General features: G+C 31.8%; 1 protein-coding gene across 1 annotated transcript in view; it reads left to right on the forward strand.

Annotated features, from left to right (window-relative positions):
- side-II (sidestep II transmembrane protein) overlaps positions 1–27896 on the forward strand; it is a 645324-nt gene that overhangs the window by 453030 nt on the left and 164398 nt on the right. Inside the window, exons 8-9 of the mRNA XM_075294734.1 lie at positions 3390–3535; positions 12279–12423. Of these exons, the coding sequence (XP_075150849.1) occupies positions 3390–3535; positions 12279–12423 (291 nt within the window). The remainder of the gene's footprint in view (positions 1–3389; positions 3536–12278; positions 12424–27896) is intronic.

The raw sequence follows: 27896 nt of genomic DNA on the forward strand, positions 1-27896 counted from the left end.
TTAGATCTGGTCATATAGGGAATTATATCTCATCATATCTGGGTATAACTGAAGGGAAACGTTTGGAAAACGTGTACCGAAAACGTTTTTCTTTTGTTAGAGTTTTTTGAATTGCCTCGAAAATTGTAAACTTTTATCACCAAAAAAATTCGTTTGTTACAAAATTTTTATTTTTTCAATAAAAAAAGTTATTTTCGAAACAACAACACAGTCCATTTCGTTTATATCAAACACTGTTCTTTTCTGACTTTAGGTCTTTAATAAGACACATTTTACAGTTCAAAATTTAATATACTACAATGTAATGTTGAACATTTTTTCGGAATCTTCCGAACATATGTGGAATATATGTAAAAAAAAAAACAAAAAAAACTTTGGTCGAAGCAGGGATCGAACCCACGACCCTTGGCATGCAAGTCGGACGTAGCAACCACTGCTCCACGGTGCCAAACTAAATGTTTGTTTCTCTTAAATAAACTTTCTTTATTCGGTTCGTGGGCGCCGCAAGCTATGCTATATAAATATAACTTATATGGATATTTATCTATTGATGACCATAACAGGTACATAGCTCAGTGGTTAGTGTGTTGGCTTACAAAGTGCATGGTCCGCGGTTCGATTCTCCGTCCAGGCGAAAGGTAAAAAAAAATTTTAAAAATTTATAAAATCGTATAATTTCTTCTACATTGTTGGTATTACATGAAAAGGTGTTAAGAACTAAAAATCCTCGTGGATGTGAGAAAAATGTGAGGGAAAATGTAATTAGCAAGAAAACAATGTTTTTTTTTTTTTGAGTTTGTCTTTATGAAAATGTTTTTACATCCTGGAAAAGAATAAACGTTTATCACAAAAAGTATATATTTTTCTTCCAAATACACTTCCTTACAGCGAAAAGCAAATGGGAAACGAACTTTGTTTGTCTAAAATTTCGTTTGGAAGGAAAGAATTATTTTTTTGCGTGTAAGTACTTCTGAATTAAATATTGAATGTAATCTTCCAAACAAAATCCGTGTGTTGATTATGGTGGACAGCAGTGGTTGGATGAACACCCCGAGTAAAAATTGAGAGATCTAATTTGATACGATTAGATCCGAAAAATAGTAAGATCTAATCATATCTAATTACTATGGAAATTGATCTCAATACTGGCCTAGATCGAATGTCTTGGATATACTGATATCAATCCCTACATATAGATGGACCTGATGTTAGATCTGGTCATATAGGGAATTATATCTCATCATATCTGGGTATAACTGAAGGGGCCAGTTTTGCGATCTCATCACATCTGATTAGATCTCGCGTTGTCTATAATTTTTTCACGTTGTCCATAATGTCCATCCAAGATTTTGTTGCATTAGCAAACATTTGAGATTTGTGTCGAAATGTTGTTAGAGTGTTGAAACTTTTTAATTAGTATGGAAACTGTCTCTAATTGGTCAAAAAGTTATTTTAAAAAAAATTCTCTGTGAAAAGCAATTAACTTATGCAAGGCATAATTGGTGGTTTTCCTTCGCTGTTCGTTTCCATTCCGTTACGTTTACTGCAGCATTTTGGCTTGGAGTCTCGCATTGAAATATTTTTATTGCCCATATATCATCGAATTCGCTACCTAACTGTAGCGACTGAAGTATTTTGAGTTTGTGACGTTTGTTACTTTTCTACATTTACGATGTGTATGTGACGTTTATGATGTTTAGAACCTAAAAAAGTTTGATAGAGACCATCACTGGTACTAAGCCAGCTAAGTATCTGAATCGTGTTCCCTTAACTGACTCCCAAAACTTCCGCCGATTTCCTGCTAGAATTTTGCTAGATAACTGATCAGGGCAATTCAGTTATCTATCTTTCGGATACACGAAAGATAGAGTGGAGTGTTTGGCTTGTTTGACGCACTATTTCTAATCAATTTCATGTCGCGTCGTATCATGTCCTTATTGTGGTGTGTGTAGGAACTCACTTCTTGGTCTTCTCGCTGGAATTCGAATATAGTAACTAATTAGATTCTCTACCCACGATACACGTATACCAAGATTGCAGTCCTTTTACAAAAATCCCCCAATTTCGTTGTGTGTCTCTGTCAATGAAAGAATTGCATTTTCTGTGACGAACCGGTCTCAATGAGTTATACCCCAGCATAGGGTGAAAAATCTGTCATTAGTGAAGCCAAAAAGAAATTTTGCATTGCTTCGTCATCAACCTTGATGAGAGGAGATAAACCACCTATGAATTGTTTTTTTTTTATATTCGGTTACAACACAAAAAAATGTTGGCTTAGTGGTTTCATGTTATTCGGCCACTTTCTTCATGTGATCAAGTTACATTAGTCTAGCATTTTTAGGATTTCCCATTGTAAGTGAAATCTATATTCAGACTTCAATAGATTTATTTATGTCAATCATTGGCTATTCCACTTGGTGGTAATCTTTATTGACAACTCACTAAGGTTGATCAGCAATACTACCATAAATCTGTTCTGTCTATGGTTTAATCCTTATCCAACAGGCACATAGTCGGTACTTTCTCAACTTTCTAGACAAAGGTTTCGTCTGAACGGAAATGATTTTTTTTTTCTTCTTAATTGAATCAGTCACGCAATACACTTCGTCATGAATATCCCACAGTTGGTTTATTTTTATATTGGTACCAACCAAAATCGCCTTCCATACCGACTCCATCCATCCATCCCTTTGATGGCATTCCAAGTTAATGACTAACTATATATTTTGATTTGTTTGCAAGTTAATTGTTTATCCACCTAACAAGGAATCCTATAAAAGCCAACTATAATTTTCAGCTTAATTACACCTTAATTTGCAACAGAAATGCTCTAGTATTTCTACACAACAACAGCGGGAACCTTCCATAGGTTGAAGGTCCTTGTAGATGGGTATGTGAATATATGCGTGCATACCAAGGATTGCAATAGTCGTATAGACGTGCTGGCAGACACTATAATAAATTTGCCAACAACTAAAAGGTAATTTGTCTATTGACTTACAGAGGTATTTAACAGACATAAAATTTAATTTGAATAAAGGAGGGAAAAATTTACCTTGCAATCTAGGGTTTATTTTCAATAGCAAGTTAACTCCTACTTTTAGCACATGCAAATTTTCTATGGCGCCTAGAATTGAAATGCAAAACTGGGTAGCTCAAAACGGAAACAACAAGAAAACGAACTCTAAGCAAATAAAATGTCTGCGAATGTCTTTCTTATAAGGTTTTGAACGTCTTGCCAATTGCTTCTATTCTAGTTTATTCCACTTCGTTTTTTTTTTTTGGTTAAAAGTCTTAGGACATACATTGGAAATTTCTATTTGCAATTGCTTTTTTTTTGCCTTCTCGTGACTTTTTATATCTATTTCTCTTGTCATTTTTTTGTATAGTGAAACCGCTCGAAGTAAAAATAATTGACCCGCCCAATTCGATGGTAGCCGATAGACGATATGAAGTTACCTGTGAATCAACCGGTTCCCGTCCAAATGCCATCATTACTTGGTATAAAGGAAAAAGGCAATTACGACGAACCAAGGTAAGTTGATATTTGGAATTTATTTTACAACATTGTAGGGAAGGTTTGTAAAAAATAAATCCTTATGAAGTAGTTTCCAGGATTTATATTTCTTTTCCTAAAATGCATACATACATCCATATACAAGGAAGAGAGTACTAACTCGTATTATGGATGCACGAATGCAACTGAGCTCATTTAATGGTGAAAGTACACTCAAAATAATTTATTCATGAGAAATTTATGGTAAGGTTGTCCAAAGTGTTAACCTACAATATAGTCGTAAAATGCATGGGGATTAGGTATGAGTGCCAGATTCCTATTTTTTTTTTTTCGTGAAAACACATAAAATATAAATGACAATATTAATGTAAAATTCATTTACAAAACAAGTTTACGAGGGCAGTTCGGAAAATTCTTAGCCTAGCACAAAAAGCGCGGGATAAACAGAAAAAATTTAAGTGTTTTGAAAACTTCCATCTCTGTTATGGACACATGTTAAATTTTGTTTCGATCTGGCAACTTCTTCATATAGAAACAGGTGTTCAAAAAAGACGCATCCGAAATTTTTTTTTTACAATTGAAAAATTAGAAATACGTGCTGTCATTAAATATTATATAAAATAAATATATATATAAAAATTAAAAGAGTCCATTTAATTTTGCATGAAGAACTACAGATGAAAAAGCGTTCTGCAAGATGGGTGCCGCATTTGTTAACAGTCGATCAAAAACGCATAGGAATGAACATTTTTCAAGCTTGTTTGGATCGTTTTAAACGAAGTAAAATGGATTTTAAGCGTCCCCAGCAAAAAATGGAGCACTATTTCAGCAGCATTGTAATGGAGAGAGGCAGTACCAACTGCTTACAAAACAACCGAATCAGCGCTGATTTTTGTGGGCGATGTCCCGATTTATAGCAGCTTCAACATAGCGCTGATATAATTGCTCATTTCAATAACAATATTGCTCAGAAGTCAGCAATATTGTTATTGGTATGAAGGAAAACAGCACTACCTTTCGCGCATCTATACTGCATGAATTGGTTGCAATAACGTAAACGAATGATCATAAACTTGTTTGATTACTCGTTTACGTTATTGCCGCCGATACATGCAGTGTGGGTGCACTGCCTACATTATTGTATACCAAAAAGCGCAACTAAATTTTACTGCTGAAATATTTTTTGCTGGGTCGTTTCATAACTGTTGATGAGACATGGATCCACCACTATACTCCATAGACAAAAGAACAATCCATACAATGGACTGAAGCTGGAGGAAGTGCCCCAAAGAAGGCAAAAACAGTCCAATCGGCTGGTAAGGTTATGGCAACGGCTTTTTTGGGACTTCAAAGGTTATTTATTGATTGACTATCTGCAAAAGGGTAAAACAATAAATTCAGAGTACTATTGCAACCTTTTGGATCAATTAAATGTACAAATTCGAGAAAAACGTCCCGGCTTACAAAAAAAAAAAAAAAAAAAAAAATTCATCAAGACAACGCACCAGCGCACAAGATTGTTTTAACATTGGCTAAAATCAACGAACTAAAGTACGAGTTGCTTGACTACCCACCTTGTTCTCCCGACTTAGCTCCCAGTGACTTTTACTTGTTCCCATATCTAAAAAAAATTCCTTGCTGACAAGCGTTTTACCTCAAATGAAGATGCAATAAAAGTTGTAAACCAATATTTTGAAGATCTTGAGGTAAACTATTGTAATCAAGGGATAGAATTGCTAGAAAAGCGTTGGACTAAGTGTATTGAAGTTTTAGGAGATTATATTGAAAAATAAAAATATTTTTTAAAAACTAACTATTATCTTTCATTGATAGGCTAAGAAGTTTCCGAACCGCTCTCGTATACGGCCTTATGGCAAGGTATCTAAAATCTTCTTAACCTTGTCTTAATCCATATGAAAACAGAGTAAATCCCTATAGTAGCTAGTTTAGTTCTTAATCGGTTTATATAAAGGAGTCTATAAATAATTATTTAATTATTTTAATTAACCAATTTTCGAACGGTAATTAGAAGTTTCAATCGAATCGGATGAAATTTGTTCCTCCATAAAACTTTAGTAGAAAGCACATACGATATCGCGGATCGTATGAAATTTACAAGTCCAAGTAGAACCGGAAATCAAATCTGGGGATCGGTTTAAATAGATAATTATGTTTTAGACCGATAGGAATGAATTTCCCCATATATTGACATCAAGTACTAAATTTCAAACGAATCAAGAGGATCCGCAAGCCAAATATGGAGATCGTTTTTTATGGGGGCTCTTGTACTTGTAGCTCTAGACTCGGCTAACAAAAACAAATATATTAAGTCGGAAATTTTTCATCTTCATGCTCAAAATTGCAAATTACACTTTTATCATCGTTTTTTCCCGTTTTTCGACTGCATCTCTTGAACTTTTGAAAATTTTACCAAACTGTCAAGGGAAGAAAGGTAGCCTATAAAATTATGAACAACATTGTACTACATGCCAAATTCATATGACCACTTCAAAAATTTTTGTTGGCTGAGTCAAGGCTACAACTCTGCTGAATACCCCAAAAGTAAATTCACAGCATTTTTCGAGCTATGCCCATACGAAAATTGAAAAAAGTGCTCAAAATCGAATTTGGCGACAAAACTTTAGAGGCTCATAAAAGTCGAAAGGCAACCAATCTAGCAAACTCCAGAAATTACTTTTTTCCTGTCATCGAGTATTTTCGGCTGGGATAAGTGATATTTTGTGTTGCACTGTGTTATATATAGCCCCCATAAAAAACGATCTCCATATTTGGCTTGCGTTTTTCGAGCTATGGGCATACGAAAATTGAAAAAAGTGTTCAAAATCGAATTTGGCGACAAAACTTTAGAGGCTCATAAAATACGAACGGCACCCAATCTAGCAAAATCTAGAAATTACTTTTCTCCTCTCAACGAGTACTTTCAGCTGGGATAAGTGATTTTTTTTTTTTTTTGAGTCAAAAAGTTAAATTTTGTGTCATAGTGTAATTATGGATCGATATGGACCAATTTTTGCAAAGTTACTAGATACCATATATTAACTTCACGTACCAAATTTCAACCGGATCGGATAAAATTTGCCCCTCCAAGAAGATCCGCAAGCCCAATGCTCTAAGTTCGGAAGTTAGCGTGATTTCAACAGACGGACCGACATCGCTAGATCGAATCAGAATTTCACCACGACCAAGAATATGTGTACTTTTTGGGGTCTTATACCAATATTTCGATGTGTTACAATCGGAATGGTAACGTTAATATTGTAATCATCAGTTTTACGAATTTCTTACGAATTTAAGTCATTGAATTATTGAGCGTTTGATTTTAAAGTAATTGAATAAATTTAGTCTATGTTAACAGTTACAGGAGCCTTAATGTACTTTTATCTGACAGAAATATTCTCTTGGGATAAACTTCCCTTTTGTATCAACACTACACATCAAACCATTGTATGCTTCCCACAGCATTGTTAGCTTGATAAGTGGTGAGGCATTTATGGATGACCGCATGCAATTTGCACAATGTAAGTGCAAGTAAATTGTATTTACAATCTAACCCTTTTTGGTATTGCAATTTAATTTACACAGAGTTTGCACCGATACCACAACTTGTCCATTTAAACTCTTCAGTTTGTGGATATAACATTTTGGTACACCTGAATAGGTTGCTATTGGAATAGAAACGAGGCGACCGAGAGATAAACAAATAATGGTTGAAAAAACGAGTTTGCAGACTATGATGAAATGGAATCAATAGAAGAAAATATTACGTATCAGTTGTTGATTAAATGTGGCTTTCGTTTGCTACTGACTTGAAAGAGAAACATTTTTTAAAATTGTAAATATTTGCTTTACCGTCATGCCAACACAATGTATTTTAGGGGCGAATTTTGTTGTAGAGACAAAAGTAGAAATAGTTGCTGAAACTGTTTCTATTGAAGAGCAAAGTGTGCAATGAATATAATTTGCTGTTTCGCAAAGTCCTTATTTCCTCTAAGAAGTGCAAATAATTGCAATTTAATTTACATGTTAACACAATGAAGAGATTTTCTAAATATCAATATAATATAGGCAGAACCACTGATATTAAGTTATTCTTAAAAAGGACAAATATTATAACTAATTCAGTTACAGAAATTCATTCCATAATTGCGGTGCGTTAATATGGCAATATAAATAGCTATTGGATTCAATAGCAGCTGTATCTAGGGCTCGGTTTTCGTAATTTTTTATTTTCACGGCCGAATCGTTTGTACCCTCAAACACGGATTGTATACAAAGTTCTACTAAAGGCTGTCACCCACGATTACTTGGGTTTGTAGTAACAAATTTCAAAATTTTCAAATTTTCAAAATTTTATTTATATAAAAAATTTCGTCAAAATGTTATATCTACAAAAAATTTTTGTCAAAATTTTATTTATACAGAAAATTTTTCAAAATATTATTTCTATAAAAAAAAAATTATTAAAATTTTATATCTACAGAAAATTTTGTCAAAATTTTATTTCTTTAGAAAATTTGTTTCGTAAATTTTTTTTTCACGGCCGAATCGTTTGTACCCTCAAACTCGAATTGTATACAAAGTTCTACTAAAGGCTGTTACCCACGATTACTTGGGTTTGTGGTAACAAATTTAAAAATTTTCAAAATTTTATTTATATTAAAAATGTCGTCAAAATGTTATATCTACAAAAAATTTTTGTCAAAATTTTATTTATACAGAAAATTTGTCAAAATATTATTTCTATAAAAAAAAATTTTCCTAAAATTTTATATCTACAAAACATTTTGGCAAAATTTTATTTCTTTAAAAAATTTTGTCAAAAATTTTATTTCTATAAAAAATGTTATCAAAAATTTTATTTCTATAGAAAATTTTGCCAAAAATTTTATTTCTATAGAAAATTTTGTCAAAATTTTATTTCTATACAAAACCTTGTCAAAATTTTATATCTACAGAAAATTTTGTCAAAATTTTGTATCTACAGAAAATTTTGTCAGAACTGTATATCTACAGAAAATTTTGTCAAAATTTTATTTCTATAAAAAATGTTGTCAACAATTTTGTCAAAATTTTATTTCTTTAGAAAATTTGTTTCGTATTTTTTTTTCACGGCCGAATCGTTTGTACAAGGTTTATTTCTATACAAAACCTTGTCAAAATTTTATTTCTATACAAAATCCTGTCAAAATTTTATATCTACAGAAAATTTTGTAAAAATTTTATTTCTATTGAAAATTATGTCAAAATTGTATTTCTATAAAAAATGTTGTCAACAATTTTATTTGTATAAACAATTTCGTCAAACTTTTATTTCTATAGAAAATTTTGTCAAAATGTGATATCTACAGACAATTTTGTCAAGATTTCTATAGTAAATTTTGTCAAAATTTTATTTCTATATAGAAAAATTTTTCAAAATTTTATTTCTATAGAAAACTTTGTCAAAATTTTATTTTTATATAAAATTTTTTATAGAGAAAATTTTATTTATATAAAAAATTGAAGTATTTTGAAAATTCCGCCAAAATATCAAGAATTTTACTAATCTACCAAACTGTAAAAAATCTTTAATTTTTTGTAGAATCCTACCAACTCTGGCAACATATTTCCCCACTTAATTTCTGCCGAAACTATGAACACCAAAATCTGACATATCTCTGATTTTGATCTTTGATTGTTTAAAATCCTCTTGTCAAAATATAATATAACCTCTTTGATCAACTTTCTTCACTCAAGATGTGAAGCAAATATTCAAACTCACTTTATTCAATTTGCTTCCCTCGGAGCATTAACCCTTTACCTAGGGTACAGCCTGTCCAAAGCATTTCTGATAATGACAATTCCCAGGACATCTATTGATGGTGATGATTGTTGTACTCAAATACTTTCAGTTGCAATGATAATAAATGACAAATTGATTTCAAGCTACAATTTGCATATCTATTTACCTGTATTCATTGCAAACAAGTAACACAATTTTTACTTAGTTTGCATTGATTGGAGAGAAGAAAATGTTAACGTTAGGGTTGTGGCCATGGCTACCAAGTTCAACTTAGTTGGAAAATTCTGGAAAATATTCACCGAAACTTTTTTGACATGCATATTTAATATTTCAATGAATCTGGAGTATGAAAAAATTATTAAAAATTGAAACTGAAAAAATAGTTTCTCTGCGAAGGTATAAAAAGTTTATATATTTGTATGTAAAGCTCAGAAGGAGTCTCAGTTCAATCGTTTAGTATACCCTAACATAAGATTTAAGTTATGCGTTAACTTTTTTTTTGTTTTTATGACCTTTTACCCATAACCCGTGTAGATGTCATATATGCAATAATTTGTAATTCCAGTTCCATAATTCAACTTTGATATTGACATTGGTTTTCGATTAAATTATGTTTGCCTCCCACTATTAGAATAGAACTTAAATTGTATTTAGTTTGTTATGAATTTTTTATTGTATTTTGATAATCGTACTATAGAAATATTACCAACTAATCCAAATAATATTGTGTAATTAATGTGGTTTAGATAGAATTAGTGAATAAATAGTTTTAATTAAATCACATTATGCAACAGTATTTAATGTAATTCGAATGTAAAAATCAATAATGGATAGAAATATACTTTTAACTGTTGTCACTAACAACCGTGTGTGTATTGTAAAATACCCTATGATATGATAACAAATTATTTAACTAAAATTGTTAAAAATGTTTAACTCAGTTAATAGATACATAATAGCAGCTACTCTGTTACAAAAGATTAACTTGTAGCAAATTTATATTAAATCAACAATATTAATAATTGAAAATAATAAGGCCATATTTAAACACATCGATCGATACATACCAATGGGATCCTTGTACAATAATCTGATTATATTCAAAATCAATATCATGGGCCTTGATAGTCTCTAACAATGTGATTCTGTGTCCATCAGTACATTTAATGTGAAGTCTATGATTAAAATTTTTGTGTGAAATTGTTCGCCAATCAAATTTGTTATGAAAAGAAGGAATTTTAAGCTAACTTTTTATTGGGACATTTGCACAACTACTGAGAAGAGCAGTCTGCCATCCACACTAATCTGCCATCCACACTTTTTAGTTCAATTTTGTCAAATGTGAGAAACTTTTAATTATTTTTTGCTTATTTTAATGACATGAACTAAAAATGAGAAAAAATGTCTTATACAAATGAATTACACAATTTTACTAATTATGAAAATAGTTCATATTTCCTTAAAATGGGTAAAGTTTGCTGAAGCTGAGTCCATAAGTTTCTTAAATGGGTAAATTTTACTTAAATTGCGTCTGTCTAGAACATCATACAGCGCTAAAGACTAATTAACAATTTTTAATTCCAATTTTTTTTTTCATAATATGAAATTTTATTAAAAATTGTCATAAATGTGACAAAAAATAACCAATTAAATTAACTTCAATTTGAAAAAAAAAAAAAATAACTAATTTGTATCATGTTGTAATTACTAAAATATTTTAGTAAAATTTTTCTGATATAAACCTACATTTTCTTAGTTAGTTTAGTGTATCACAGAGTCGATTGCAACCTACCCTTTCTTATTTGCTGTTTTTTTCGGTTTCACAAACAGACTAATTCAATTTCTCTCGCCATAAACAACAACCATTTATTTTATGCGAGAAAAAACTTTTCAATAATAATATTTCGCAAAACAAAGTCATTACTATGTTAAGCCAATCTAAACAATAAATGAATATAAATGTTAACAACAATTGAATTAAAATAAAATGCATTAAAAAGTTATGTTTATATGAAAAGTACAACGGCAACACGTTACAGTTAACCCTCTTAATTACATCAGCAACACGAGGAATATTTTGTAGTGAGAAATATAGAGAGGTAAATAATGCGGTAAATTTGTGTCCCAAATTAAAAAAAAATTGGAACAGGGATTATAAACTTTCTTTTACTTAAAATTTCATCATTTCATTTGTTCACCAATGTGGTATCACAATGGACTGAATCAGTGTATCGGGCTCACTTAGACTAACCTATCATTTCAAGGATGTTCGTAGTTAATATTGTGTAAATTGTCCATTTTAAAATATAGGTTGCATAATCCTTAATATTAGGTTAGGTTAGGTTAGGTTAGATGGCAGCCCGATGTATCAGGCTCACTTAGACTATTCAGTCCATTGTGATACCATTGGTGAACTTCTCTCTTATCACTGAGTGCTGCCCGATTTCATGTTAAGCTCAATGACAAGGGACCTCCTTTTTATAGCCGAGTCCGAACGGCGTTCCACATTGCAGTGAAACCACTTAGAGAAGTTTTGAAACCCTCAGAAATGTCACCAGTATTACTGAGGTGGGATAATCCACCGCTGAAAAACATTTTGGTGTTCGGTCGAAGCAGGAATTGAACCCACGACCTTGTGTATGCAAGGCGGGCATGCTAACCATTGCACCACGGTGACTCCTTAATATTAGGCCAATAGTTTTTGAGTGTACTATTCGGAGGTATAACTATATTGCATCTTGCTTCACAATGTCCAATAGCATAATATTCTTGTTCTCTACAGGTCCTAGTTTTTGTTCTCACCTATTTATATTGCAAATAATTTAAGGATCAATAATTTCACTTCGTTCAAACATTCTTGGTTTTCAACAAAATATGAAAATATTCGATTCCTGCTTTTTGTTTAATGCTTGATTTTTGTTAACTTTCTATTTTGTTCTGCTCTCAATTTCATTCTAGGATGACATATCGAACAATACCACACATTCAGAATTGAGCTTTGTGCCAACAACAGACGATGATGGCAAATCGATAACATGTCGAGCAGAAAACCCAAATGTCAATGGTTTATATTTAGAAACCATGTGGAAATTGAATGTAGTATGTAAGTATAAACAAAGAAATAAAAAAAAAAAAACGACGAAAACAAAGCCGCAACTACTATACAATATACTACAAAAAATAACAGTATATATTTTTAAACAATAAATATTTGTTAAAAAGTATGTGTTATATTGTACTGACCCACATCAGCATCATCATCCCTGCATAAAATCGAAAGGAACAATGGAAACAATGCCCTACATAGGTCACAAAATATTACAATGTTGGCTATTGTTCTGTCAACTCAAGAGTGCCATTAAATGGCCTATAAACCTTATAAACAATTTTTATGTCATATTTTAATACAAGAGATATGTTTCCTGTAGTAAATATCATTTATAATGAAAGTGGAACAAAGTTAAAAGGTAATATTTCGCTTATTTCTTTGTAATATATTGGATTTTGAAAAGCGTTTTGAAAATCAATGAATTGATTAATTTTTTATGTAAAATATAAAGTTGAAAAAAAAAAAATCAATAAATAAACCATATATTTTAGTTCAATAAAAATTGAATTAGTAATCTATTGCTCTCAAAGGCACCTATAGTTCATAAATGTGGTGATATAAATCATTTTACAAACAAAAGATCTGCGAGGGAACATATAAATGGACATATAAATATGCGATTTAAAAATAAATTCTGAATTTTTTTACTCTATTGTTGGAATCTACTTATTGTGTATTATTTCTGTTAAATTCATATAATTGCTTTCACTTGAATGCCAATAATTTAATAACAGTATTTACAGATTTTCCAGTGGCTTCATTGGACATCAATTTATACACTCTTAGAAAAATATGTTTTTCATATGTTCCCATATAAACAAAGTGTGTTTCGGGCACAATTTTAAAACACAATATATTTAAGTGCAAACATGTAATGTTCCTAAACTAACACTAAATGTTTGGGATATCTATGTTAATATGTTAGAATATATTATGTTTGGGGCATAAATGTTTCATAAAAATCATATGTGTGAATGCCAACATATATAAATTTACAAATTTCGACTAAACATACATATGTTGTGATATTTTATCCAAAGCGACAGAGAGAGTAAGAGAGAGAAATGGAAACCGGGAGAGTTGACGAAAGATATCAACATAACACAGCGAAAGAATCAAAAGAGAACAATTTCTGTGAAGCCGCTGGTATGTTGTTTCGGAAAACTGTTTTATGATAAGGCCAAAAATTTGATATGCTTAAGTCTAAATATTATTTAATTTGAATAAAGAGAATGGACATTCGGAACCAAGAGAATATGTATGTGTGGACATGTGTTTTGTTTATCATTTTGGCATTATGGGCACAATTTTTTTCTTGGTTCGTTAAAAGAAATCAGGGGTCTTCATAAATATAACGAAAGGGCACTATACTCTTTTTAGAGTTGGGACAGTAAAATGAAATAAGGAGGAAATAGTGAAAAATTACACAGTAAAATGTATAAAAACAAAGTTTAGTTCCTCTTTATTAATAAGTAGTCCAAGAGGAGTTGACGGACACCTTCAAATATAAAAGCGGGCATTAAGTTCGAGTTTTGCAGCTAAAACAATTTAAAAAGTTTATTTTCTTTAAAATGAATTATTAAAGAAAAATAAAAGGCATTTTAGAGCGATGGTGTTAAATGCTAGTAAAAAACTGTCCACGCCTAAATAAATGTATGTTTATATTATAAAATTATTTATGTATGTTTATACTCGACTCCACGTTCTTCTTTTGTTTGTTTTTGAATTCCTTTCAAATTTTAAAGTTTTGTATCAAAAACAGTTTTTTGTTACAAAATTGTTATTTTTGCAATAAAAAAATAATATTTTATCCAAAAATCAGTCAATTTCGTTTATATCAAACACTGTTAATGACTATAAATCTTTAATAACCCACATTTCGAAGTTTCATTATAAAAATTGAATATAGTATAAATATAAATGTGTAAATTTAAAAAAAAAAAAAAAAAAAAAAAAAAGTGTTCGGTCGGAGCAGGGATTGAACCCACGACCCTTTGCATGCAAGGCAGACATGCTAACCACTGCTCCACGTGGCAAACAAATGTATGTTTCTGTTAAATAATATTATGTTTGCATGGGCTCGTGGGCGCTGCAAACTATGCTATATAAATGTAACTTATAACGATAATTATCTGCTGGTGACCATAACAGCTACGTAGCCCAGTGGATAGTGTGTTGGCATACAAACTGTATGGTTCTCGGTTCGATTCTCCGTGCAGGCGAAAGGTAAAATTAAAAAAATTTATAAAAGTGAATAATTTCTTCAACATTATTTGTATTACAGAAAAAGGTGCCAAGAATTAAAATATTTCGTGGAAGTGAAAATAACGAGTATGTTAGGGAATGAGCACAATCGTCTTTGGGAAAAATTCTTCCAAGCATATAATATTTTTGGGCTCAAAATGCTTCCAAACATATAATATGTTCACATAGAACAAACATATTAATGTTTCGGCAGTATCCAATAATATATGTGCTTCCTGCAAAATATGTTTGGAACATATGTTAAAGAAGCGATTTTTTTTGAGGGTGTACAAGGGTGATAAAGCATATGTAATGCGCTATAAAACCAGGGACAGAGTGTATAGTTCTGTACATCTGTCCTTTGGATTTCCTTGTCGTTAATTGATCTCGGATTTGTAGCAGTCACCAAAGCATCTTCTGATTTAATTGGCTCTTCTTCTATCTCAGCTGGACCAGTTCTTTGCCTTGTTATTTTTGTCTATATTTTCGACAGTTTGCTCATCGGTTTTATTTGTTTTAGTTAATGCAATCCACACGCTCACAAAAACTCGCTTCTGTAACATATACTCCCAAACATATTTTGCTTCAAGCATATACATTTTTGGCTATTGCCCAAACATTTATATGTTTGATCTCTTCCAATATATAATATGTTTGAAAGCATATTGGTCTAAACAACATATGTTTGGGTAGTCAATTTCCAAACATTTTGTATTTTTGCATCCAAATTCAATAATGTTGTCTTCCAAAAAATAATATGTTATTATGTGAACATATAATATGTTTGGAAGCATTTTGCACCCAAAAATATTATATGCTTAAAAAAATTCTCCCAAACAATATTGTGCTCAAAATTTTATTTATTTATTTATATATTTACAATCATAATGAATTATGAAAATAAACAGGTAATATAGGTGCTAACAACATAGGTTTTCGACCTGAATGCTCAAAATTTTGTTTCTGCCCAATTGTATATTCCCCCACATCTTTCTCACTTTCACGAGATTTTTTAGTTCTTAGCACCTTTTTCTGTAATACAAACATTGTAGAAGAAATTATTCAATTGTATGATTTTTTTTATTTTAATTTTACCTTTTGCCGGACGGGGATTCGAACAGCGGACCACACAGTTTGTAAGGATCAAAGAAGTAGCTGATCAATTGCCCAAGGAAAAATAAAATGTTAATTTTGTAATAACAAGCAACAACCACCAACTTAATTCAATATCGCTCCCTGTTAAATAGCGCTCCAAGCTACTAAACACATATATGTTTATAGGCTATTTCTAAATTAATATATGTTTGCATCCAAGCATATTATATTTAAAAACATTTTATGTCCCAAACATAATATGTTCTAACATATTAACATATATGTCCCAAACATGTTATGCTAGTTTATGAACATTATATGCTTGCACTCAAAAATATTGTGTTTAAAAATTTGTGTTCCAAACATATAATGTTTATAGCCAAACATATGAAACAGTCTTTTTCATCCGTGCATTTGCTCGCCGTCTCACATTTTTCAGGCGCCTCTTGTCCCGGAAGTGATGTTTTTAATTTTTGATATTTTGTTGTACAGTTCTTTACTGTAATGATCTTTCTGTTGTTGTTTGCGACTTCACATACTTGGCAGCTATAACATCCTTCTTTTTATGTGGTTTTTACCACGCACATCTCTGAGTCGATACTCGAATCAGGTTTTGATGAAACATTAATATTGCTTTCACAGTCACGCAACACATCCCCAGCAAAAAAAGCGTCGCCGAAAAAGTAATGAAAATGTTCTTTTTGGATCCGGAAGTGGTTCAAAATTGACGCAGAAGCGATGAATTTAATATGGGCTTGTCATAGGACGGAAATCCTCCATTTCAACAGCCGTTGCACAGAACTTGCATCACTTTTTTAGGTGTGATCCGAATTCGATGTTTTGGATGTAAATTAAAAAATTCTGTGATATTTTGTCAAATAAATAATTTTTATAATTTTTAATGGATTCTAACGCTTGTCGGAAACGTTTGACTTCAAATATTTTCAAAAATTCACAATTTTTTCAAATTGGATTTAGCATTTTTTCGACAAAATTTAAATGATGTGTACCATTTTATGAATTCTTACTCTGTTTTTAACCTATTTGAAACAAAAAGTTAAAATTACCCATTAAAAGTATGAAAAAACCAAGTTATAAAAAATTTAATTAAGAGAACTTCCTGGGTAGTTAAAATAAAGACCATCATTGGGAGTGCATCTTCTGGAAGTGCTTTTAAAGTTGTGCCTTTGGAAGAACTTCCAAATTTTTTTGCTGGGTCGCTTTGAGCCTTTCTCCCTTTCCATCATCCAACTTCCCCCATCATATTCTACAAAATTCTTCTTTAACTCAGAAGAGGATTTTCCTAAATCTACACACTTTCCTACTCTACTTTCCCTGCGTCTGGTTAACGAATAATTTTGTTCAATTCTAAATAAAGCGATACAATATATTTGCCCAACACCCGTTGATGATTTTTTTTCGCTGATTTAATCAATTACGAAAATGAAAGCATATAAGAAACTTATTAGATTTTTAATTGATTCCATTAAACATTTAGTTGATGTTGACTGCAAAACTCAATTAATTTTTTGATTGATTCAATGAAAGTTGTAATTGATTTAATTTAAAACGTAATTTTTTTCATTCACTGTCTTTGTGCTTTTACTTTAAAATTAATGTTTATTGTTTCAATTAGTTTTTAATTAAAATTTCAAATATTTTCAATGATTGACTTAATGTTTCTAGTTTGATTAAAATTAAATTTTTGTATGGAAAAGCTATCAGCTCCAATCGAATTTCAAAATATTTTTATACTATTTATTTTATATACACTGAAAAAAATATTGTCGTGAGGTCAAAGATTTCATGTCTTTAAAATACGAATACAAATTTTGCTTAGCATAGAAGACGCATTTCTCTAAAATAAAGTTATTTTCCTTGTCCAAAAGTCGATAAACTTTTCAATGAAGTCGTATTGTCCTTGTAATTAAGTGATTTGACTTAAAAATGGGTATCTTAACATGAAAGAAAAAATTTATAGGCTAAGGTCAACTTGACTTTAATAATTCAGAAAAATTCTTTAAATTTAATGAAATTGTCTTTAAATTTGTTGTCATTTTGCATCTTGACTACAAAGCAAAAAATCGTTCAATTATAGGACATGTTTTTCAAAACTTTATTTTAAAGAAGTTTTTTACTTCAAACATAGCAAAATTTCTACTGGAAGTCGAGTCCAAATTTGGAAAATAAAGTTGCCATTAACTCGACTTTGTACAATTACTAGTATAGTCAAGTGTGTAAAATTTGATTGAAATCGGTTCAGATTTAGATATAGATCCCATATATATCTTTCGCCCGATATGGACTAATATGGTCCTAAAAGCCAGAGTTTTGGCCCAATTTGGTTGACATTTTGCACTAGGAGTACAATTAGTAGTGCAGTTAAGTGTGCAAAATTTGATTGAAATCGGTTCAGATTTAGATTTAGCTCCCATATATATCTTTCGCCCGATATGGACTAATATGGTTCTAATAGCCAGAGTTCTGGCCCAATTTTGCACAGGGAGTAGATTTAGCATTATAGCTATGCGTGTCAAATTTGATTGAAATCGGTTCAGATTTATATATAGCTCCCATATATATCGTTCGCCCGATTTACACTCATATGACCACAGTGGCCAATCTTTTACTCCGATCTAATTGAAATTTAGCACAGGGAGTAGAATTAGCATTGTAGCTATGCGTGCCAAATTTAGTTGAAATCGGTTCAGATTTAGATATATCTCCCATATATAGCTTTCGCCCGATTTACAATCATATGACCACAGAGGCCAATTTTTAACTCCGATCTAGTTGAAATTTTGCACAGGGAGTAGGATAAGCATTGTAGCTACGCGTGCCAAATTTGGTTGAAATCGCTTCAGATTTAGATATAGCTCCCATATATATGTTTTTCTGATTTGGACAAAAATGGTCAAAAAACCAACATTTTCCTTGTAAAATCGCCACTGGTTAGTCGAAATGTTGTAAAATTGACTCTAATTTTCCAAAACTTCTAATACATATATATCGAGCGATAAATCATAAATAAACTTTTGCGAAGTTTCCGTAAAATTGCTTCAGATTTAAATGATCGAGTGATATTTAAATGAATGTATTTGGGACAAACCTTTATGTATAGCCCCCAACACATTTGGCGGATGTGATATGGTATCGAAAATTTAGATCTACAAAGTGGTGCAGGGTATAATATAGTCGGCCCTGCCCGACTTTAGATTTTCCGTACTTGTTTTTACTAAAATTGTGTTCCACCCTAGCCAACTTAAATTTTGAGTCTATAGATTTTGTAAAAGTCTATAAAATTCTGTCCAAATCGAGTGATATTTAAATGTATGTATTTGGGAAAAATCTTTATATAGAACCCAACACATTTGACGAATGTGATATGGTATCGAAAATTTAGATCTACAAAGTGGTGCAGGGTATAATATAGTCGGCCCCGCCCGACTTTAGACTTTCCTTACTTGTTTTCTGACTGTATATCTTTAATAAAATTAATGGCCAACAAAAGGTTTGTTTCTGTTAAATAAAGTTTAGTTACATCAGCTCGTGGGCACCCAAAACTATGCTATATAAATATAATATAATAGCAATAATTTTCTATTGATTACAATAACAGCAACATAGCCTAGTGGATAGTGTGTTAGCCTACAAACTACATGGTCCGCAGTTCAATTCTACGCCCAGACGAAAGCTAAAAATTAAAATCAAATAATTTCTTCTACAATGTTTGTATTATAGAAAAAGGTGCTACGAACTCAATAAACCTTGTAGAAGTGAGAAAAATGCGATAGCCAGAAAAAAATTAAAATTTTTTAGATTAGTCTTTATGAAATTGTTCCTGTAAATGAATCAACGTTTTATCATAAAAGTATATGCACTCAAAAAAAGTGAACCCTCTATTTCACTAAAGCCAATTTAACTTTATTTTTGTTCGTAGAAATTTTACGTTTGGAGAAAGCTTACATTGCTGTAATAGTTTTTTGCGTGCGTTAGTTGAATGAACTAAAAAATTTATACACAAACTAGCGTAACCCGGCCCGCTTCGCTGCGCCTTCCGAAGCATATTTTCGTTAACTTAGTCAACGATATCCTTCGATCTGAAAAAAAATTTGAAAAGATTTGAACTCTTTTAAAGAGTAGGGTCAGTGAAAGTCTGGCACAAAATCTGAAGTAGTGATTAATCACTCCATGGTTTCCACACACGTGTCCCGTACATTTAAAACAAATCGGACTACTTGCTTTTTCGTTTATTTACAGGAATAGAGCGGTTATCCAGATATAAAACGGGCCGGTCCCTTTCAACCATTTTTTTGTTTTTTAATTGTTCTGTATTCAAATCGTTGGGCAATCTTCTACATTTCCTGTGAATTTCAAGAGTGGTTTGTCAAGGGGAGGTATACTTTTCCTCAACGTACCCTTCATTAAATCGGAAAAAGTAAAAGTACTTACAAATTGACCATATTCACATTTGTTAAAGTGTTGAACATGGAGAACATGCCTTTCTTAAACATATACCGGAAAATGAAGCACTCTCAGCGTTGCCTGTCAACTTCATGTACACCCTCACAAAAAATCGCTTCTGTAACATATACTCCCAAACATATTTTGCTTCAAGCATATACATTTTTGGGTATTGCCCAAACATTTATATGTTTGATCTCTTCCAATATATAATATGTTTGAAAGCATATTGGTCTAAACAATATATGTTTGGGTAGTCTAAGTTCCAAACATTTTGTATTTTTGTATCCAAATTCAATAATGTTGTCTTCCAAAAAACAATATGTTATTATGTGAACATATAATATGTTTGGAAGCATTTTGCACCCAAAAATATTATATGCTTAAAAAAAATCTCCCAAACAATATTGTGCTCAAAATTGTATTTATTTATTTATATATTTACAATCATAATGAATTATGAAAATAAACAGGTAATATAGGTGCTAACAACATAGGTTTTCGACCTGAATGCTCAAAATTTTGTTTCTGCCTAATTGTATATTCCCTCACATCTTTCTCACTTCCACGAGATTTTTTAGTTCTTAGCACCTTTTTCTGTAATACAAACATTGTAGACGAAATTATTCAATTTTATGATTTTTTTATTTTAATTTTACCTTTTGCCAGACGGGGATTCGAACAGCGGACCACACAGTTTGTAAGGATCAAAGAAGTAGCTGATCAATTGTCCAAGGGAAAATAAAATGTTAATTTTGTAATAACAAGCAACAACCACCAACTTAATTCAATATCGCTCCCTGTTAAATAGCGCTCCAAGCTACTAAACACATATATGTTTATAGGCTATTTCTAAATTAATATATGTTTGCATCCAAGCATATTATATTTACAAACATTTTATGTCCCAAACATAATATGTTCTAACATATTAACATATATGTCCCAAACATGTTATGCTAGTTTATGAACATTATATGCCTGCATTCAAAAATATTGTGTTTAAATATTTGTGTTCCAAACATATAATGTTTATTGCCAAACATATGAAAAACAGCCTTTTTCATCCGTGTACATATAAGTTTTTACTTAAAAAAGTCTGGCAGAAGCCTGTGGAAAAATCATAAAATTATGTACCGAGTTCCCATTTATCGACAAACCTCTACTTTCAATTTTCAAAAAATCGGGCAAAAGGGAACCCCTTCCTTCGCTCCTACCAGATATCGTACCCTATATTCATTTCACAAACTATCCAACTTCACTATTCCCCTTACCCAACCAGACATCGAAAAATCATGTACCCTGTATAAATTTAATCATCTTCTCCCAATTTCAAATAAATCGGAGAAGGTTAGATTTTTCTCGATTTTTTGTAAAGGTACGCCACTTTCTCTGCAAATTCCAAGAAAATCTGTAAACTTTCCTTCGAGTCTCATAGTGTGGGACAAGGAGAAGGTTCCCGTCCAAATACCCAAAAATCAAGTACACCATATTGATTTCATAACCTTCCACTACGTTCTTTGTAAATTTCAAGTAGACTTGAGAATTGTAGTTTTTTTTTTAACTTTTAGAGGAGGTCTCACCCCCTCCCAATATCGAAAAATGATATAGCGTATATTGTGTAGACGTCCTAGAAAATCTGAAACAAATTATAAGCACAATTTTTAAACAGCAGAGCAAGGGGAGGCCCCTCTGCCCTTCCGAATATCACAAAATCAGACATCCATTATAATAATATAACCTACCCCACATCCTCTGTAAATTCCAAGTAAACTGGAAAATTGATTGTTTCACGGTATGTACTTGAAGAGAAATGATGCCTCCCTGTGCCCTTCTATTTTCCCCAACCAAATATTTAAAAATCATAAAACTTTCATAATCTAACCCAAGTTCTCCGTAAAATTTCAGTAAGTCGACAACTTTTAGTTTTTTTCAGTGTACTTTAAAAAAGGTCGGAAAAGGGGAGGCCCCTTCCCTAAAAATTTCAAGCAAATCGAATAACCCCTTCCCGTCCAAATATTAAAAAATCAGGTACCCCATCATATATTCATAACCTCACGGCGTGTTCTCTTTAAATCTCAAATAAATCAGAGAAATTTAGTTTTTGATATTTTTTACTGCACTTTAAACAAAAACCGTATAAATGGATGGTTCACCTCCGCGACCAAATCTCAAAAAATAAAGTAGCGGGTCTTTGTCTAGACATCACCCCTAACCATCCTTGGAATTTTTACCCATATCCGAGAACTTTGGCTCAATTTAGAAAAAGTGGGGCTAGGGGAATGCCCCTCCCCCACCAGATATAAAAAAATCGGGTACCCTATTTTCACCACATGATCACATATTTCATGTGAAAAAATAAATTTATTTTATAACAAAGCCCACTACGAATAATTCAAATCATAAATTTTTGTAATGTGCTGTAATGCTGTATGTAAAAAAAGATTTCCCGCTTTTCCGTTGAAACTTTTCTTCGCTATAAACCTCACAGAGACCGAGACCTTTCCAACGAATGCAAAACCGTGGAAATCGGTTCGTGCGTTCTGGAGTTAAAACGTCAGGAAGGAAAGCCTGACTTATTTTTATACATTAGTTGAAGTATAAAGATTTACTAAATTCGTACTTTTCACAAAATTTTAATTATTTGTAAAATTTACTACAAATGCGTCTATCTTGAACTTCGTATGACACTAAAGACATTCTTGCAATTTTGAACTCCAATCTTTTCCTTCAAACAACAATTTGTTTTTTAATTTGTCGAAACACGTTTACTTATTTTTGTTACATCGGCGTGATGTCAACGTTTGTAATACTGTTTAGTTTAAATTTTCTAAAAATAATCTAAATTTTCTAAAATTAACCAACATTTTTCTTCCTGGAGGGTTCACTATTTTTTCAGTGTACCTTTCTCCAAGCAAGCTTCCTGACAGCGAAAAGAAAATGGGAAACGATATTTGTTTGTCTAAAATTTCGATTGAGTGCAGAGACATGATAGAAGTTTTTCATAAGTTCATATTGAACTTATGTGTACGGTCATTGAAATTTATACTTACGTTTAGTTCATAAAATGTTTGAGACATACTTAAAAATGTAAGATTTCATTAAGCTGTGGGAAATTTCGAAAAAAAAAATAAAATTTAACTACAAACAAATAATTTTTTGCAATAAAAATGAGTTAAATTTAGCATTAGTTTAACGATGGACATTTTTTTCTTGTATAGCATAAGTGAACGTAAAACAGCGGCCAGCCACCATACCTAACCTAACCTAAGAATTGTGACCATTTGTAATCCACCACAAAGTGGCCATATTTTGTTGGTCGGATTTTGTAGTGGGAATGCTCATATATTTTCTATATTACTCGATATCGTCCACATGTCTTTTATTAACCACATACCGTATATTGCAGGAAAATCTATGTAATCCCAAAGAATTGCTAGCTATCATTGTATACAGACATAGTAATGTTCTCACTTTCACATATGAAAGGTAAAACAACACATTAGGCCATATTATTCAGTTTGCATTATACTACATTTTAAATTTTTTTTATTTTCGAATCAAAATTAAAATGGTAAACTTTTGTTAAGAAAACTTATACTGCTGTTAAGATCCAAAATATTAAAAAACAAGTATATATGGCCGTAAGTTCGGCCAGGCCGAATCTTGTGTACCCTCCACCATGGATTGCGTAGAAACTTCTACTACAGACTGTCATCCACAATCGAATTACTTGGGTTGCGGTAACACTTGCCGATGGCAAGGTATCTTAAAACTTCTTAACACCGTCTTCCAATACGGGGTTATATTAAACAAAAAAACAAGGCCGATTAAATACGTATATAATTCAGTTTGAGAAAATTTTCGATAGAAATAAAATTTTGACAAAGTTTTCTATAGAAATAAAATGTTGACAAAATTTTCTATAGAAATAAAATTTTCACAGAATTTTCTGTAGAAATAAAATTTTGACAAAATTTTCTATAGAAATAACATTTTGACAAAATCTTCTATAGAAATAAAATTTTGAAAAATTTTCTATAGAAACAAAATTTTCTATAGAAATAAAATTTTGACAAAAATTTTCTATAGAAATAAAATCTTTAAAAAATTTTCTATAGAAACATAATTTTGACAAAATGTTCTATATAAATAAAAATGTTTATAGATTATTTTTGGCGATATGGACCAATTTTTGTGTGATTGGGGATCGGCTATATATAACTAAAGACCGATATGGACCAATTTTGGCATGGTTGTTAGCGGCCATATACTAGCGTAATGTAAAAAAATTTAAACCGGATCGGATTAATTTTGCTCGTCCAAGAGGTTCCGGAGTTAAAATTTGGGGATCGATTTACATCGAGGCTATATATAATTATGAACCGATATGGACCAATTTTTGCATGGTTGTTAGAGACCATATACTAACACCACGTACCAAATTTCAACCAGATCAGATGAATTTTGCTCCTCCAAGAGGCTCCGGCGGTCAAACCTGGGGAACGGTTTATATGGGAGCTTTATATAATTATGGACCGATATGGACCAATTTTTGCATGGTTATTAGAGACTATATTCTTACACCACATACCAAATTTCAACCGGATCGGATGAAATTTGCTTCCCTAAGAGGCTCCGCATGACAAATTGGGGGGTCGATTTATATGGGGGCTATAGGTAAAATTGGTCCGATATGGCCCATTTGCAAAACCATCCGACCTACATCAATAACAACTACTTACGCCAAGTTTCAAAGGGGTAGCTTGTTTCGTTCGGAAGTTGGCGTGTTTTCAACAGACGGACATGCTTAGATCGACTCAGAATTTCACCACGACCCAGAATATATATACTTTATGGGGTCTCAGCAAAATATTTCGATGTGTTACAAACCACGGGAGCCACCGTGGTGCAATGGTGAGCATGCCCGCCTTGCATACACAAGGTCGTGGGTTCGATTCCTGCTACGACCGAACACCAAAAAGTTTTTCAGCGGTGGATTATCCCACCTCAGTAATGCTGGTGACATTTCTGAGGATTTCAAAGCTTCTCTAATTGGTTTCACTGGAATTGAGCTTAACATGGAATCGGGCAGCACTCAGTGATAAGAGAGAAGTTCACCACTGTGGTATCACAATGGACTGAATATTCTAAGTGAGCCTGATACATCGGGCTGCCACATAACCTAACCTAACCATGGTGGAGGGTATAAAATTATTTATTCCAATAAAATCCCAAGTCTGTGTAATGGGCTGCTATACGTCCTACTATACATACATATACGAGTATAAGAAGAGGATTAACGTCAAGTGCACATAGTTTAATATTAACACATTTCGTTACCAAAACTTATGATCTCATGAACATGGATCTCATGCTTACAAATGCCAGTTTTACTTTCATGCAGGGGCATAACGCTGCACAATCTTCAGGCTCTTTCGGTTTTTTAATATCATATGTATGTATGTACACATTCAAGTGTACACATAAATTTAGGTTTTCCCTGTCAGTGGTTGGTGCAGGGGGCCGGGGAGTTCTATGTGGATGTGGAAGAACAGTTTTTTTTTATTTTTCTCTCTTTTTAGTTTGGTGTTATATATGTGATGTGATATAAAATTTTAATATGCGTTGAGCATTTTCGGTACATTATGACATTATAAACGTCGTTTTCTTCATCTTTCAGAGGAGAATCTCAACATGTAAGATACGACAGCATGGGCTCAGCAGTTGATTGTATGTGCATGCATACACCTTCATATATAAGAGACAGTTTATGCGCCTTGCCACTTCCGGCAAACCATTGCTTTTCGCTTGTGTATGGATGTATGTGTATGTTTGTTTATTTCTACACAGATTTATTTTTTTTATAAATTATTACTGAGTTGTGTAACCTGGTGAGTCGGCTATGCACGCTTTCATGCCATTATTGTTTTTTTTTTTTTTTTTGTTCTCGGTTCTCGTGTAATGGATTTAAGGTTTTAAAGTTTATTCTGTTTCGTGTAAGGTTTAAATGTTTATACAGGTACTCGTTTATTTTACCTTGTGCGATGTACCAACACATATACATTTTTTTGATATCAGCAGCCAACAGCATGCAATGAAATAATGCCACACAGTGTTTCAGAGATAGAAAAAACTGTATCGATTAGGATAATTGACAGAATATACAGAAGAAGGAAGAATGGGATTGGACCGATTAGTAATTATAACTACTAATCGGTCCAATCCAAATAAGTTGTTAGGAATCCTTGCCATAAGAATGCAACAAATAGTTTGTGTTCTCAACAACCTAATTTGTAAGTAATTTGTTGAGCACCAAACATTACAAAATATTTGCTGTTGAACGTTACGAGTAACCCTCAACAAATATTTTGGAATTTGAACGAAAATATTTGTACTCGTATATGGTTAGTTGAACATCTCTTTATGTGATTTGTTTGCGTTTGTTAATAAGCAAACAATTTTTTTTTAACAAATATTCCCAGTAAATTTCAAGTAAATCGGAGTAGGCAGGGGAAGGACCACCCCCCCCCTCCCCGACAAAATATCAGAAAATTGGGTACCCTATTTTCATCATATGATCACTCCCCACGTTTTCTACCAATTAGAAATAAACGCTTTTCTGTATTTTCTCATGAGTGAGCTCTTTGTTTGCTATAAAACACGTGCTCATACTCGATTTTTTCTAACGGTATTATTCGCATACTTTTTTAGCTTTCGTACACATTCTCAGCGAAGTGTGCGTAACCAGTCTTGTTATTTTAGTTATTGTTTTCATATCTACAGCTGACAACTAATTTGTTGAAAATTTAGGATGTTTTTACAGTTTTCTCTGTCAAGCATCTACAATCACATATCAACAACAAATGCCTCAATTCAATTGACAAATTTGTTGAGCAGTTTTTACATACAAATAAAGTTGTTAATATTTATTTCGGTTATTTTTTGTGTAGTCTGATAAATGGGTATTGCTAAGACAATTGCCAGCTCACGCATTTTTTATAGAGAAATAAATAATATTCGAGATTAATTGACCTAATTCAACTTTAATTAAAATTGGTTCAATCACGAAAACTAGTGAGTAAAGTTGAAATTGGGGCATGGTCGACTATATTATACCCAAAACTAATAAATTGCTAAAATTAGATTATGTGGCTGATGCTTAGGATTTTCATTCTACAAACTCGCCGAATCAGTATGTGTCTAAGAATATATATATATATATATAGATATATATATATATATATATATATATATATATATATATATATATATATATATATATATATATATATATATATATATATATATATATATATATATATATATATATATATATATATATATATATATATATATATATCTGAACCAATATGACATTTAAGAGGTGTTAATCTAAATCCGATCCGATATTAAGGATATTTTGCAGGGGAGTTTTGTGTCAATGTTCAATTGTATATATTTGATAGAAATATGGTTATTTGATATTTTACACGTTGAGTAGATATCAAACCATATTACTGAAGCGGGCTTCTCTGTGTAGACATGAGTATTAACATAGGCTCACAACAAATAGTATAAAGGCGTTAAATCGCACGACCTAGGCGGCTAATTTATAGGTTCCGAAGGTGAAATAAAATGTTCACCGAACTGACACCTGCTGT

This window comes from Haematobia irritans, chromosome 2, assembly GCF_050003625.1.
Source record: "Haematobia irritans isolate KBUSLIRL chromosome 2, ASM5000362v1, whole genome shotgun sequence".
NCBI lineage: Eukaryota > Metazoa > Arthropoda > Insecta > Diptera > Muscidae > Haematobia > Haematobia irritans.